At 43.8% G+C, this 15,640-nt stretch overlaps 2 protein-coding genes across 2 annotated transcripts in view; one reads left to right on the top strand and one right to left on the bottom strand.

Moving 5' to 3' along the window:
* The first annotated feature begins 1,345 nt into the window (after window positions 1-1,345).
* On the top strand, window positions 1,346-5,943 carry Ell3 (elongation factor for RNA polymerase II 3). Its single transcript, XM_005364342.3, has 11 exons — window positions 1,346-1,477; window positions 1,719-1,754; window positions 2,082-2,194; window positions 2,522-2,708; window positions 2,794-2,873; window positions 2,974-3,049; window positions 4,166-4,343; window positions 4,426-4,468; window positions 4,559-4,730; window positions 4,927-4,971; window positions 5,046-5,943. Exons 1-11 carry the CDS (start codon window positions 1,346-1,348, stop codon window positions 5,154-5,156), a joined length of 1,173 nt encoding a protein of 390 aa, XP_005364399.1. The 3' UTR covers window positions 5,157-5,943.
* A 769-nt stretch (window positions 5,944-6,712) lies between these two features.
* The window catches only part of Pdia3 (protein disulfide isomerase family A member 3), a 23,737-nt gene continuing 14,809 nt past the window's right edge, over window positions 6,713-15,640 (bottom strand). The window contains exons 5-13 of the mRNA XM_005364341.3: window positions 14,442-14,571; window positions 12,323-12,439; window positions 12,109-12,234; window positions 10,731-10,913; window positions 10,309-10,417; window positions 9,455-9,583; window positions 8,098-8,177; window positions 7,677-7,734; window positions 6,713-7,139 (exon numbers count right to left, since the gene is read on the bottom strand). Of these exons, the coding sequence (XP_005364398.1) occupies window positions 7,026-7,139; window positions 7,677-7,734; window positions 8,098-8,177; window positions 9,455-9,583; window positions 10,309-10,417; window positions 10,731-10,913; window positions 12,109-12,234; window positions 12,323-12,439; window positions 14,442-14,571 (1,046 nt within the window). The 3' untranslated portion in view covers window positions 6,713-7,025. The remainder of the gene's footprint in view (window positions 7,140-7,676; window positions 7,735-8,097; window positions 8,178-9,454; window positions 9,584-10,308; window positions 10,418-10,730; window positions 10,914-12,108; window positions 12,235-12,322; window positions 12,440-14,441; window positions 14,572-15,640) is intronic.

The raw sequence follows: 15,640 nt of genomic DNA, 5'->3' as shown, positions 1-15,640 counted from the left end.
GAAGGAAGGAAGAAGAAAGGAAGGAGGAAGGAAGTGAGTTACAACTGTTTATCAAATTGGTAAATTGTCCTCCACAGAAACAGAATGGCCCAGTGGATAGGTAAATGTACCTGTGGCTGCTGTTGGCAATTTGTTGCAAAGATTTAAAAAAATCAGCATAACAGATTTCCCCCCATATAGACATATTTTGATTGTAATGGTTGACAAATTTTGACAAATTATTTGCTTTGATGAACGGCATTCCGATCACTTGGAATTATAGAGGTCGAAGCATTTAACGGAGATCCTGGTTATGAAAATGGAAATAAGGAATTCTTAGAAATAACCCAATACGGACAGGTGGAGACAGGAAGGGCTGGTCTGAGATTTGTCCTGGGATCTCAAGGCAATAGGCTCTGTAGCTCTGAGATGCCTGGCTACTTCATTGCACTTTCTGGTCAGGATTAGTGACTACCACCCGTAATCCAGGCACTTGGAATCGTTAGTGAGTTCAGCAAGAGTGAATGGCAAAGTGAATGAAACCCTGTCTACAACGAACAAACAAACGGGAGGGGAAAGTATTTTTTGAAGGAGCCAGTTGCCGGTTTAGTCACTTTCACTTACGTTTATTATGTCACGAAGTGACAACTGGGATTGAGTTGTGGCTTTCTGCCCTGCAAATCTTTTCGCCACCAACTACGCCCCATATCTCCACCCACCGGTAGGTGAGGCTCCAGTCCCAGACAGCCAGCCTTCCAGGACTGCTGAGGCACCCACCCACCAGGCTTTACAACCTCTATTAAGTCCCAGTTAGAAACTGGATTGGGATTCGCCTCAACAGACACAGCACCGCGGCTAAGAAAGGAAAAGCGCTGCACTTGGTCCCATTGAGGTCTGCCATTCTCTGTTCCTCTGGGTTCTTCGGGCTCAGGGCCTTGAGGGCATAAATGACTCAATCCGCCTACCGACTAGTCTCCATTTCCCTCCCCGTGGGACTTAAACCCTCAAGTGGTTTCAGGTTCATTTTTTACTTAGAGACTGGGATTCTGAAGAGTGGGGAAACTGAAGCAGAACATGAGATTCTGAGTGACGGGTCAGACCCCGGAGGCAGACTTTATACCCTTAGAAAAGCCAAAGACTACCCAAGCCAAACGAAGAAGAAACCACTTGGGTCCCGGCAGGCAGCTGGGGAGTACAAGGCACCGCCCACGCGGCGGGGAAACTTTGGGGCGGTGCCGGGGGCGGGGTCCTGGTGAAGGGCGGGACAGACCTGGACGGCGGGAGTGCCAGCCTAGGCTTGCGCGGCAGAAGTGGCAGAAGTGGCCCTTGCCCGTGGTCTCGTTCGTTTGTGCGCGACTTTGGCACCATGGAGGGGACCCAAGAAGCTCTGAGTGGGAAAATGCGACTCCTTTTCACCCCTGCTGCTCGGACCAGCCTTATGATGCTTAGGCTCAACGAGGCGGCGCTACGGGCACTGCAAGAGTGTCAGCAGCAACAGGTGCGGCTGGCCCCCAACCCCTTCTTCCCTTCCCGACCAACCAGACCTCGGCCACAGCCCGCTGCACTGAAGAAGGGAACGGGGAGGAGCCGCTTACGCAGGTTCCAACCTCTCCCACTTCTCCAAGTGAAGCCCGCCAGGCAGGTGTCCCCAGCCCGAACAGCTCCCCCTCTCCGCCCCAGCCCCATCCTGGGGACTTTGCTTCCTTTGTGCTCAGCTGGTGCTTGGACTCTTCCTGCAGGTACGGCCTGTGATCGCTTTCCAAGGCCACCGAGGGGTAAGTGCTGGCCGGATGTGTGAGGAAGCTCTGGTGGGTGAGGGAGCCTAAGCGTGGGCTCTGGGAAGGTGCGCTCCGGACCGTAGCTCGCCAGTGGTCACGGTCTGTGGAAGTTATAGAACTGAACCCTAAGACGGTGAGGGGCTGATGGGGCTGTGTCCCAGGAGGCTGTGCATTCTCAGCCTCTTGGGGGAACTCTGACCCAGCTGCACCTGGTGTGCTAACGAGCCCCTTGGGATCTGTCTTCAGTCTTAGAGTTGTTTGGGGAGGAGTGACTTGGGGAGGAGGGGCCGACTTACCAGGGTTTACCATCTCCTTCTACCACAGTATCTAAGGCTTCCAGGCCCTGGATGGTCCTGCCTCTTCTCCTTCATAGTATCCCAGTGTGGCCAAGAGGGCACTAGTGGCGGCTTGGATCTTGTGTACCAACGTTTAGGCAGGTAAGAGAAAACAGACAACAGGTAAGAGAAGTTTGCAGAAAGCAGAAGAAGGGGAATGTGAAGAAGGGTTCAAAAGATCTACACCTTTTTTTTTTTTTTTTTTTTTTTTTTTTTTTTTTTTTTTTTTTTTTTTTGGTTTTTTCGAGACAGGGTTTCTCTATGGTTTTGGAGCCTGTCCTGGAACTAGCTCTGTAGACCAGGCTGGTCTCGAACTCACAGAGATCCGCCTGCCTCTGCCTCCCAAGTGCTGGGATTAAAGGCGTGCGCCACCACCGCCCGGCTATCTTCAATTTTTTTGTTTTTGTTTTCCCCACCACTTATTTCCAGATCTGGGCCGAACTGTCTCCACTGCCTGGGCTCACCGAGAGAGCGACTCACTATTTGGGCAGCCATGGATACTATCCCAGCCCCACTGTTAGCTCATGAACACCTGACTGAAGATCCCAGAGAGTCCGAGAGTTGGCAGGACACTGAAGATGCTCCTGAAGGCCATCCCCAGATGGCACTAGAAGAGGTGAGACCAGAAACAGCAGGGAGTCAGAATAAGGTGGGGCACCCAGGTCCAGGGAGCCAAGTGCTCCTGTAACTTCCCCTGACAGGTATCTGACCCACTGGCAAGCAACCACGGACAGTCACTCCCAGGATCCTCCAGTGAGCCCATGGCACAATGGGAAGTGAGGTACTGTGCTAGGCTGGGTCTGCTCTCCACCCTTATATGCTAAGTAAAATATAGGCTCATGTCTCACCCTGGTCTCTCCCGCTCCTTCCAAAAATTCTAGGAACCACACCTATCTTCCAAACAGAGAGCCGGACCAACCACCGCCTTCCCCTGCCAACCGGAAACGCCTGGACAAGGTGAGCAAGGACTTTGTTCCCCTTTTGGAGACTGGATCTCACTGTGTAGCCCTGGTAGGCCTGGAACTCCTTATGCAGAACAGGCTGGCCTCAAATTCAGAGATTCACCTGTCCCTGCTTCCTAAGTGCTGAGATTAAAGGCAAGCACCGACATGTCCAGAGAGGCAGGAGCTTTTCAAAGCGTAGTTTAAAGGGCTAGGGATGTAGCTTGGTGGATGCAGTACTGGTACAGCATAAAGTCTGGCACATGCTACAAGAGAGGTCTCCAGAGACAGGAGAATCAGTTCAAGGGCATGCTTTGTTACCCAGCATAGTGAGTTTGAGGTAGCCTGGACTACCAACCTAAGGCCTGGTCTCAAAAAAGCCAAAAAACAAAACAAAAAAAGGCAGGCTGGGGCCAGGCGGTGGTGGCGCATGCCTTTAATCCCAGCACTCAGGAGGTAGAGGCAGGCGGATCTCTGTGAGTTAGAGATCAGCCTGGTCTACAAGAGCTAGTTCCAGGACAGGCTCCAAAACCACAGAGAAACCCTGTCTCGAAAAACCAAAAAAAAAAAAAAAAAAAAAAAAAAAAAAAAAAAAAGCAGGCTGGGGAGATGGCTTATCAAGTGCATTTGCTGTGCAAGCATAAGGACTGGACTGAGTCCGAATCCCCAGCGCCTATGTAAAAGGCGGGCAATGTGCCTGTAACTCTAGCACTCGGGGAATGGGGATAGGTACTTGCTGGCCAGCCAAACTGGGAAAAAGAGCTTTATGCTTAGTAAGAGAATAAGGAAAAAATGGACAGAGGAGGACACCCCATGTCTTCCATGGGGTGCATACCAGCAAATAAACAGGAGCACAAAAAATACTTTGTTTTGTTTTTTTTAGAGATAGGGTTTCTCTGTAAAACTCTGGCTGTCCTTGAAAACCCTCTGTAGACTTGGCTGGCCTTGAACTCACACAGATCCGCCTGCCTCCCTAGTGCTGGGGATTAAAGGAATGCGTCACACTCGCCCAGCTCAAAAATACTTTTGTTAGGTAAAACTTAAAATTTAGGAGCTGATGAAATAGCAGTTTTTAGCAAAAGAGTAAGAACCTCCTAGCTTGCTGTTTATGTCACACATTTCTTTTCAACAGAAACGTTCAGCACCTATAACCACTGAAGAACCAGAGGAAAAGAGGCTCAGAGCTTTGCCTCCTGCCCCAAGTCCACAAGGGCTATCAAATCAGGACTCCCAAGAGGGAGGAAACTGGGTGCAAGATGAAGATGGAGATGGCGATTCCACGCTGGAGCAGAGTCTCTCGGATCAAGCAGGTGAGTTAATGAGAGGAGGATAAACACCAGTGGAAAAAAAAAAAAAAGACCCATAATTAGTTGTTCTCTGCTTCCTTCCTAGCCTCTGAATCCCCAAGCCCCAAGGAGGTACCAGATTATCTCCTGTAAGTTCCCCACCCTTCCAGTTTCATAAAGTCTGTATACATGCCAAGGTTTTGGGGGCAATGAAATTGAGGGTGTCACCTCCCTGATAGGCAATACGGAGCCATCCACAGCACAGAGCAGCAACAGGCCTACGAGCAGGACTTTGAGACAGACTATGCTGAATACCGTATTCTGCATGCCCGTGTTGGGGCTGCCAGCCAAAGGTTCACAGAGCTGGGGGCGGAGATCAAAAGACTTGAGCGAGGAACCCCAGAACACAAGGTAAAGGCAGGGTTCTACTTTACTGGCCATTATCTTCCTGCTAATTACCCCCAAACATACTTGTTTAGTGACTAAGTAAAGGGACAAGCAAACGTCCTATAATATTTGGCAGAATAAAACCGTAAGTTATTCCCATTTCCTACTTTTTCCTCTTTTTCCTTTCCCCAGTTTTCAATCAGTGTCGTTTTTCTTTCAGGTGCTAGAAGATAAAATAGTCCAGGAGTATAGAAAGTTCAGAAAGGTAAGACAGGCTGCAAGCAGTAAGCAGGAAGGTGGAAGCCGCTTTCCTTTTTACAAGAGTGTTTCTCTCTGCAGCGGTATCCAAGCTACCAAGAGGAGAAGCATCGCTGTGAGTACCTGCATCAGAAATTGTCCCACATTAAAGGTCTCATCCTGGAGTTTGAGGAAAAGAACAGGGGCAGCTGAAACCCTGCAGAGGCCTTTCGAGCCTGTGCCCAGTGATGAACAACACAGCTCTAAGGTGGAGCAGCACATCTTTTCTGATTTTGACCCTTCCATCCAAGGTGGCAAGCAGAGAGTCATGCTAGATTCTTGCAGTTTGGTTTTTGTTATTGCCGTTAATTTTGTAGGGTGTGGGCATGGAGTCAAGTCTCCTCAGCTGTGCCCAGGAGACTAGAAAAGTAGCAGATGCTTGGCTTCCTCAACACTACTTCAGCTAAGTCATTTTCAGATCCTGAAAAATGACATTTCCAGACCAACGCACACTTTGAGAATATTAGACAAGTGAGTTTAGCTAAGTAGCCTTGCAGGAAGAAAATGAGAACTTCTGGTGTCACAGCATACTTCGATGTAAGGGAAAGGGCTTGGCATTACTCACATACTGTAACATGGCTGAAAATGAAAACCAATTGCTTCTGTCCTGTGTGATCATTAACCTTAATCATCCAATGCGTGCTGTGTATGTGACTTTCTCTGAGGCTGAAAGACTGAATCCCTATGTTCCAGCCCAAGCGTTATGGTCATCTTTACTGTGCTAGATACATGCTCCTCCACTAAACAACACTACCTTCCCCCACCCCAACATGCTCTTAAAACATTATGTAAGATCCAGATGTACATTTTGTTATCAGGCCCTATCAGAAAGTCACAGGGAATTAAGGCTATTTATCTAGGATTATGAGGAAGAGACCTAGTTAGTCATCCTCATCAACTTAGACTATGAAATCCAATATGGACAAGTTCCACAGAGCTGCCATATATGGGCTGCCGATGCATGCTTCACCACTGCCAGGGCATAAATTTCATTCAATTTCATCTAGAATTACCCTGGGCTGAAAGCTATAATTATGGACAAGAGTCTGATTTAGCTACAAAGAGGGTCCATATTTTAATCCATTCAAAAGAAAATATCTTGTAGGTTCTTGTTCTTGCCAGTGATACATGTTTCCGTTTTACTGGAATGAAATTTAATGGCTATACCCAAAGATCTGGGGAGAGATACACTCAGCAGTATCAACTATTCTTCAAATAAACTGGATGGAACCTCATACTGATGTCACACTGGCACGAGGCATTTCTGGGCAGGAGGTATGAACATGCAGAAAGCTTGGCTCTGTGGCAAAGATAAGCAGTTATCCATCTTCAAGACAGGAATAAAGACAAAACCACTGTAATCTTAGTACCTGGGGGCTGAGCAGGGCGGACTGTCCTAAGTTAAAGGCCAGCCTTGGCTACAGGAGATTGAGAAATTAAGATTTAGAGATGGTAACTGGACCTAGTCAGTCTGAGGTTACAGGGATCAGTGTAGCGTACTATGACACCTTAAATTTTTTTCCAGATAGTTTAAGATGCTAGCCTTAAACCTGCTACACAGCCAAGGATGACTTTGTAGTGTTTGGATTACAGGTGTGTGTCAAATGCCTGCCTTAGCTACAAGTACTGAACAGTATGGATCAACAGATGAAATATTTCTATCACCAACGAAAGCTCTATAGTAACAGTTTAGAGACCCTGATTCTCCATTCCATGAGGGGAAAAAGCCAACAGTATAAAGGGGGCACATTTATTGTCACTTCCAAATGTACAAAAAAAATTAGAAAATAACCCCCAACTCAATTCCCCCTCCCACCCCCACAACATTCTTCCCAACACAAATAATCTTCTCCCCAAACCACAAACATAAACTGGTCCTGGTATTTTCATAAACAGTGCAGCTAAGAAACAGTTTAGAGAAAATTGAGCAGGATTCAGAGTATATCCATTCTGTCCTCTCCTATAGTTCTGCCATCTCTGGTGTCAGAGTCCTTTTACAAAGTGGTGCATTTGGCTGTTGCTTTAGAGGTCCTCTTGTGCCTTCTTCTTCTTTTTGGGTTTTTCCTCTTGAATTATAGGGGGATTTGTAGCTTCTCGTTGTAGATAGCTAATAAAATCATTTAATTCACGGCCACCCTGAAAAAAGAAAGGTTATTTTAATTTTTTAAAGAACTCTAGTTAATGGCCAGTTGGATGGCTTACTGGAATTTGGTAGAACTCCTCAAAGCTGTCCTCTGACTTTCACATACATATCTATTGCCACAAATAAAATGTAAATAAATAGGCCAATAAAACAACTAGGCATGGGGGCTGAAGAGATGGCTTAATGGTTAAGCGAACTGACTGCTCTTCCAGAGGACCCAGGTTCAATCCCCACCACCTACATGGCAGCTCACAACAGTATATAAATAATGCCAGTTCCAGATGTCCGACACCCTTAGAGGCAAAATATCAATGCACATAAAAATAAACAAATCATATATATATAAAAAACATGACCGGGCAGTGTTGGCACATGTCTTTGCTCCCAGCACTTGGAAGACAGGTAGAGGCAGGGGGAGTTCGAGGTCAGCCTGGTCTACAGAGCTAGTTCCAGGACAGGCTCCAAAACCCTGTCTGGGGGGAGAAAAAAAAAGGGGTGTATATTTCAGGGAAATGGGACAATGCACTTACTTCATACTTCTTTGGATTTAGCTTCTTGTTGGCTGGTGAGAAGTAGATGGTAGGAAAACTAGGGAAAAAAAAAAAAACAAAACAGTTCACCAACTTCAAGTCTGAGTGACCCTACCATACCTGTCCAATAGTGTTCTAAGGACCCCTTTTCTTTGTGGTTTCTAATCTGATCTAATGTTGCTTTCCATGAGTGCCTAAATTATACTTTATTGCTCTCAAAATTCTGAGGGAGTCGTGTTGGGGTCACCAATGGCAGAAACCTAAGAAATTCACCTCCCCCAAATATAGCCAGCAAGGGAATGGTTTATGGTGGCTACTCAAGTGGCTGAAGCTGAGTTAATCTGAATTCAGGAGTTTGAGGCCAGCCTAGGCAACCAAGTAAATTCCATCTCTAAATACAAACACCTTTTCATCAACATACCCTTTGACTTCATATGGAGAAGGCACATCGTTGGCTGTGGCATCCATCTTGGCTATAACAATATTTGGATCTTTGCTGAGCTGTTAATACAAATGAAAAGAAGAAACGTCAACAACAAAGAACTTAGTCTGTACTGAAAAAGCTAAGGCACAGGTATTACCACAAATCCCAGACAGGTCTGCGCTAAAGTGTGAATCTGGCCTCAAATACACACGCACATTCCTGCACACTCCTTCTACACCTGGACACAGAAACAGCACCGTTACAAGTTCTAGGCTAGCCAAAGTTGTAGTCACAACATCATTCAAAATACTTGATACCGGGCTGGAGAGATGGCTCAGTAGTTAAGAGCATTGCCTACTCTTCCAAAGGTTCTGAGTTCAATTCCCAGCAACCACATGGTGGCTCACAACCATCTGTAATGGGGTCTGGTGCCCTCTTCTGGCCTGCAGGCATACACACAGACAGAATATTGTATACATAATAAGTAAATAAATAATTAAAAAAAAAATACTTGATACCAAACCAGGCCTAGAGGCCCATGCCTTTCATCCTAGCATTTGGGGGCCAAAAGCAGATGGACCTCAAGAGTTTGAAGCAAGCCTGGTAGAGCTTTCTGTATCGGGTACTTACTGATTTATGACTTAGAGAATTGTGAGAAGAACACAGACTTACTTCCTAGCCTCCTAGCTTCTCTCTTATGAGCTGGTTCTTGCAGAAGACTATATGTAAGGCCAGGACTAGTCTTTTCATGTAGGAGGCTGAGCACATGCTCAGGCTGCTCCTGGACTATACAATTAGACCCTGTCTCAAACAAAACACTAAGACTACACATAGCCACCTTTAAATTCCTTAATTCCTTCCTTCCTTCCTTCCTTCCTTCCTTCCTTCCATCCATCCATCCATCTATCTATCTTTTTGGTGTGGAGTTTATTGAGAGAAGAGTAAAAGGGAAGGAAGAGAGAAAGAGGCAGAGAGACTTGCTTGCCTCCTTCAAAAGAACAGTGTGAAAAGCAGCCACCTTTAAATTTACCTGGCTTGGATTACATTACAAAGAAAACCACCAAGTTTTTTTGTTTGTTTTTTTTTTTTTTTAAATGAAGGACTATACAAATTCAGAAGCATCACCAAAATCCAGATGATCCCAGACATTTGTAACCATGCTGTAGAACGAGCCTGATTTGTGTTAAGCTGGCTATCTGTTAACTTCTTTATAGGCTAGGGGGCAGTCAAGAGCAAACGTGTAAACAATGGCTGGGAAAGAATATACCAGTACTTAGGAACTAGTTAAGTCTATGCTTAAAATACATATAAATTCCAGCTCAATCTTGTATTCATAGAGGTGGTTCAGACTTACTTTCTCTCCTAGTTCTTTATATTTGGGTTCCAGATTCTTACAGTGACCACACCAAGGAGCATAAAATTCAATCAGCACATCCTTATCTTCATTATTCACTATGTCATCAAAATTTTCTGCTACCACAACCTAGAACACAGAAAATTCTCTAGTCATAAGAAAAGAAAAATAAGTCCACAAGCAATTCACCCCAACTTGCATTACAAAATTTATACACCCGTAAACATGTTGTTATGTCCCATTAGCTAATTTATGCTCACATCTAACCCCATCAAACTATGTTTAGGAAGCCACAGGAAATAAAAACAAATGCTACCTAATGGTTTTCTTTCTTTTAAAAAACTTTACTCATGGGGCGGGAGAGATGGCTCAGTGGTTGAGAGCATTGATTGCTCTTCCAGAGGGCTGGATTCAATTCCTAGCTCAGAACTATCTGTAGTTACAATCAGGGATCTGGGATCTGACACCCTTACAGACATACATGCAAACAAAATACCAATGCACATTAAAAAAAAAAAAACCCACAAAAAAAAATCTTTACTCATTGTGTGTATATATTATAGATACGAACTTTATAGTTTATACTCTTCTCTCCTTCCACTTTCCACTGCTATATGGGATCAAACTGGTCGCATGCATTAAGTGCTTTCCACATGGAGTCATCTCTTGGACCTGTAATGGTTCTTAGCTGGAGATGTAGCTCAGTGGTAGAATACTTACTTAATATGGGTTTGAGTCCCAGTATTAAAAACAAACATCAAATCAAAATCAAATTAAAGAAATGTCTGTAAAGTTTTTGGTCAGGTCTATCAGCGTTAAGATTTAGGAAGAGACTACTGAAGACAGGAACACACCTTGACAGGCCCATCGTTGGTCTCTGGGATAGGCTCAGACTTCAGGTATCTCTTTAGGTTTCCGTCAAAGTAATCCTGCAGGAACCGCTCAAGAGCCTTGCCATCCCGCCTGCAAATGCAAAGAGAGGTCCTTATGGGAACTCATGATTCTTTCCTCCTGCCTCCACTACCCAAGGGCATGCTGGAATTACAACAGCATACCACCATTACCCAGCTTCTACCCACTACTTCTAATGAGGTGGCATTGTGTAAGAATTCCAAGCTGCTACCCTTTCGTTAGTCTGCAGAAATTACAATCTTTAATGTACCTATGATGGGAAGCCTGGAGACTTCTCCCTACCTCAATGTTACTCTTTCTAAGTTCTCAGCGTTTAGGCTTTAATGATTTTCTGAGTTGAATTCAATGCCAAGTAATAACTTACGAGAACTCTTCCTGCATGACAAACTTCTCTCCTTTAGCAGTTCTGATAGCCACAACAGGAACCTCTCCAGTAGTGCTTTCCAAACCAAAGTCAGACAGCTCATGGCTAAAGGTTTTACGGCTTGCTACAGCAAAGTTGAGTTTGTGTCCAGCATCAAGGAATTTCTTTGCCACCATCATCACCCTGTGAGAAATAAGTAAGAGAAATATTAGTACCATGACTAAAACAGTGTGATGAAGCAGTTTTTCCTAAACTAAGAGACAGGTATCTCTATAGTCCTAGCAGTCCTGGAACATGTAGAGCAGGCTGATTTCAAACTCACACAGTGCTTGGAATAAAGGTGTGTATCATTTATGCCAGGCTAAGTCTTTGAAACTAAGAAGCAGGAGGCTAGAAAGCAAAGAGTTCTATGATTCATCCATTCAGTCTTCTGGAATTAGCTTGAACTTATAATACCAGGCACTGATCACGTTATAATTTTGTGACTTAGTAACCTTCTCTCTTAAGAGGTGGTGGCACCTAACCCATTTGATAGGAATTTTCCTACACTATTAACTGCAAAATCTATTGTATGAATAAAAACTGACCTGAAAAGAACATTTATAAGGTTGAAACACACCCAGAAAATTTATTAAGAAGTGGGAACAGCCAGGCAGTGGTGGTGCACGCCATTAATCCCAGCACTCGGGAGGCAGAGGCAGGCGGATCTCTGTGAGTTCGAGACCAGCCTGGTCTACAAGAGCTAGTTCCAGGACAGGCTCCAAAACCACAGAGAAACCCTGTCTCGGAAAAAAAAAAAAAAAAAAAAAAGTGGAACAATGTTTTAAGTTTACTGTACTGATCAGGCTCACACCTTTCAATATATACCCTGGAGTCAGTACAGTAAAGAACACAGAATTCACAACCATGGTGTATGTTAGTTGTCTTATGGCTTTAAGTGCAGTTTTAAATGCTAAGTGATCCTTTCCACTTTCCCCCTTTTCTTTTAAAGACAGAATCATAGGCTGTCCAGACTAGTCAAAAATTCAGTATGTAGTATGGATAACTTAAACTTGACTGTCCTGTCTATCTCCTAAACGCTTGGACTACAGTCCTGTGCTATTGCACCCAGTTGTGTTTTGTTTATTTTTCTCTTTTTTAAATGTGTTGCCGGAACGGGTGAGATGGCTCAGTCTGATAATCTGAGTTTGATTCCCAGGAAGCACATGGTACGAGAACAGAACCCAGGGCTTTGTGCTGCTAGGCAACCACTGTACCAACTAAGCCACATCACCTTTCCATTCTCATCTAATCTTACACCCCAGGGTAACAAGATAACTGGAACTGTTCATGGAACGGGTAAACATGTCTACGTAAAGGGAAAACATGGTTTTATTACCTGTTTCTCCAATAGTTGGAACCTTTAGCATTCTTTTCATAGTCCACATCATAGTAGGCAGTAAGTAAGTCCTTGCCCTGTATCAAATCTTTATTGTCTTCTGTCATATGAGGACAGATGCCAAAACTGAAACGAAATAATCCATTAGCTTTGTCATTTTCTAGCTGCATCATGGAAATATTAAAGTGACAGCAACAAGGAAAGCGGCACTCACATGCTGTCCTGGATAAACCTTTTAATCTTGCCACTGGTCATTTTCTGTTCAGTATATGCCACAGTTTTGTCTTCAAACTTGTTAGCAAGATGTGAAGGACGAAATAAAGTGATCCCCCTTAAATAAAAAAAAAAAAAACAACAAGGTGTCTTAGCATCAGATAGTAGAGTTCTTTTTTATACTCCATTTAAAGCTCAGATACGCGCCTTTAATCCCAGCACTCGGGAAGCAGAGGCAGGTGAATCTCTGTGAGTTCGAGGCCAGCCTGGTCTACAAGAGCTAGTTCCAGGACAGGCTTCAAAACCACAGAGAAACCCTGTCTCACAAATAAACAAACAAATAATAAAGCTCAGATACCTTTAATACCAGAAATTAAAATCAGAAAGCAGAGGCAGGTGGATCTCCGTGGGGCCTGCCTGGTCTACATCAACCAGGGCTACCCTGTATCAAAAAAGAAAAAACTGAGACAAGACAGGCATTGTGCCACACCTGTAATCTTTCCATTTTTTTCCCAAATATTTATTTATTATGTATACAATATTCTGCCTGTGTATATGCCTGAATGCCAGAAGAGGGCACCAGACTTCATTACAGATGGTTGTGAGCCACCATGTGGTTGCTGGGAATTGAACTCAGGACCTTTGGAAGAGCAGGCAATGCTCTTAACCACTGAGCCATCTCTCCAGCCCTCCATTTTGAACTGATAAAACAAAACAAAACAAAACACAACACAACAAAACCACTTCTACAAGGATTAGATTGATACTTGATCTTTAAAATCAGTAGTGAGAACTAAAATTAGAATCACAGACTAAAACAGAATTAAACTAAAATTATTCTAGCCATTTATTAGAATAAATTACAGGATGTAAATCCTTAATATCCACTGATCACACCCAAAATTAAGGTGATAAAACACCTTTAGTGCTGGAGAGAATGTTATGTTGCCTAATCTGTGGTACCAAGATCATCCATTTGTACTTAAACTGTTGGCAATAAACTTGACGATAAAAGTTGTTAGAGCCTTTTCTATTTTGCTGTTGTTTTGTGGTCTATGCCTTTAACCCTAGCACTCAAGCCACAGAGGCTATCTCTTGAGCTCAGTGCCAGCCTGGTCTACAGAGAGAATTCCAGGTCAGGACTACACAGAGAAACCCTGTCTCAAAATACTAAATTTAAAAACAAAACAGGTGTGCCAGGCAGTGGTGGTGCATGCCTTTAATCCCAGCACTTAGGAGGCAGATGAATCTCAGTGAGTTTGAGGCCAGTGTGGTCTATAAAGTGGGTTCCAGGACAGCCAGGAATGTCACACAGAGAACCCTGTCTTGAAACAACAAGAACAACAAAAACAAACAAACAAACAAACAAAAAAAAGAAACCAGGCACACACCAACACACTTAGGCTTTTTATGTGGATGCTGGCAAGCACTTTACTGATGAGGTCTCTTTTGAGCTCTTATCAACAATTCTCAACCTAATTGTCATACTCTACTGGGAAAATCTCATCTACTAAGAATCACCTCTCTGGGCATGGTCCAGAGACAAGACTGCTGCAAGTTCAAGTCCCGCTTCACCTACAATGCAAGACCCTTTCAAGAAAAAGTGAACCACCTCCTTCCATGAAGCCTTTTTTTTTTTTTTGTGACATGCCCATGTGGGTTCCCAAAGAAGCCAGAAGAACATTTGTCAGAACCCCTGAAATAGGTAGTTATAAGCTACCCGATATGGGTGCTTCAAACTAAACTCTGGTCCTCTGTAAGAGCAGTACTAGTTCTTAACCACTGAACCATTTCTCCAACCCATACAGCCTTTTCTTTGCTTTGGTTTTTCCAGCAGGATTTCTCTGTGTAGCCTTTGCTGTCCCTGACCTCAAGAGTTCTGCCTCCCAAGTGCTGGGATTAGAGGCATGTCACTCTACCACCTGGCCCTATAGCTTTTTTAATACCTTCCCCAGGCCACAAAAAAGGGAAAAAACTCCCCCTTTTACATATTTCTACAGCAAATGTGCAATACGACATTTCTACATATATTTGTTTATATGCAAGCTAAGTAACAACACAAAGGGCATAGATCCCAAAATTCACAGTAAGAGATAAAAGAATGCAATTCAGTCACTTACTCTCCATTATCATCGTACTCCTTCACCAGAGACTCAACGTTGGTGTGCGCAAATCGGTAGTTATCTCTCAAGTTGCTGGCTGCTTTTAGGAACTCGGAGTGCCCATCACTGAATAGATCCCTAAAAAAACCTGCATAGGAAATGTCAAACACAGAGAATAACCAAGTGCCATGACTTACATTATTCTTCTAGTGTTCAAGCCTTCAGTCTGTTATGGATAAAGTACTTTAGGTTAAGACCAGGCCGCTTCCGACATCTGACATAACACTTACACTAAGACTTCCTCCTCAAAAGGGAGAGGATTTGGTAGAACTGAAGTCTTCCTTCAATTTCTCCAGAACAGATCTTGGCAAACTTCCTCACCTCTTAAGAGTTTTAAGAAATACTTCAGGTATTAGATGAAAACAATGGGGGAAGAAGCCCAATGGTTAAGTGCACCAGCCCTTCTTCTAAAGGACCTAGGTTCAGTTCCCAGCACCTAAACAGTGGCTCAACAACCATCTGGTTCCAGATAACATAATGCCTTCTGACCTCTCTTGTGGGGGCCCACAGATTGAGTCCTGCTCCACCTGACTAAAGGTAAGAGAGTTCAGACATGTGGCTTATGACACTCTTTGGATTGCAAACACACATATGGTGCATGTACATACATGGGAGCAAAATACTCAAAAACATTAAATAGATCAATAAAAGATTCCTTATGGTTAATTATTAAGAAAAAAAGAAGCCAGGCGGTGATGGTGCATGACTTTAATCTCAGCACTTGGGAGGCAGAGGTAAAGGCAGGTGAATCTCTGTGAGTTTGAGGCCAGCCTGGTCTACAAAGCAAGTTCTATGACAGCTGGAGCTAGACAGTCAAACCTTGTATTGGAAAACAAAATAAATAAATAAATAAACAAACAAACAAACAAACACATAAATAAATCTATTTTTGTGTGAGTGAATGACTTATCTGGTGCAGATACTTGAGACCAGATGGAAGCTAGAATTACAGGTATTGTTAATCACCCAATGTGTGTGCTGGAAACAGAACCCAAACTCTCTGAACAAGCAGCAGTCCTCTTAACCACTAAGCCATTTTTCTAGCACACATGGTTAATTCTTTGCAACACAGAATTAGCTAAATCAAGATGAGGCAAATTTAAATGGTAAAATACCTACTACTACAGAGAATAAGCTTTATATATATATATATATAT

The sequence above is a fragment of the Microtus ochrogaster genome (assembly GCF_000317375.1).
Source record: "Microtus ochrogaster isolate Prairie Vole_2 chromosome 14 unlocalized genomic scaffold, MicOch1.0 chr14_random_1, whole genome shotgun sequence".
Classification (NCBI taxonomy): Eukaryota; Metazoa; Chordata; class Mammalia; order Rodentia; family Cricetidae; genus Microtus; species Microtus ochrogaster.
The sequence above is the reverse complement of the archived record's forward strand: the minus strand, read 5'-3'. Positions and strand labels throughout refer to the sequence as shown.

What these genes read in the sequence shown, in the direction of transcription:
- Ell3 (XM_005364342.3), top strand. Translation starts at nt 1,346, where the DNA reads ATGGAGGGGACCCAAGAAGCTCTGAGTGGGAAAATGCGACTCCTTTTC. An exon ending in CTTTCCAAGGCCACCGAGGG is followed by an intron (nt 1,755 to 2,081) that starts GTAAGTGCTGGC and finishes CTTCTACCACAG; the next exon opens with TATCTAAGGCTTCCAGGCCC. An exon ending in ATGGCACAATGGGAAGTGAG is followed by an intron (nt 2,874 to 2,973) that starts GTACTGTGCTAG and finishes CAAAAATTCTAG; the next exon opens with GAACCACACCTATCTTCCAA.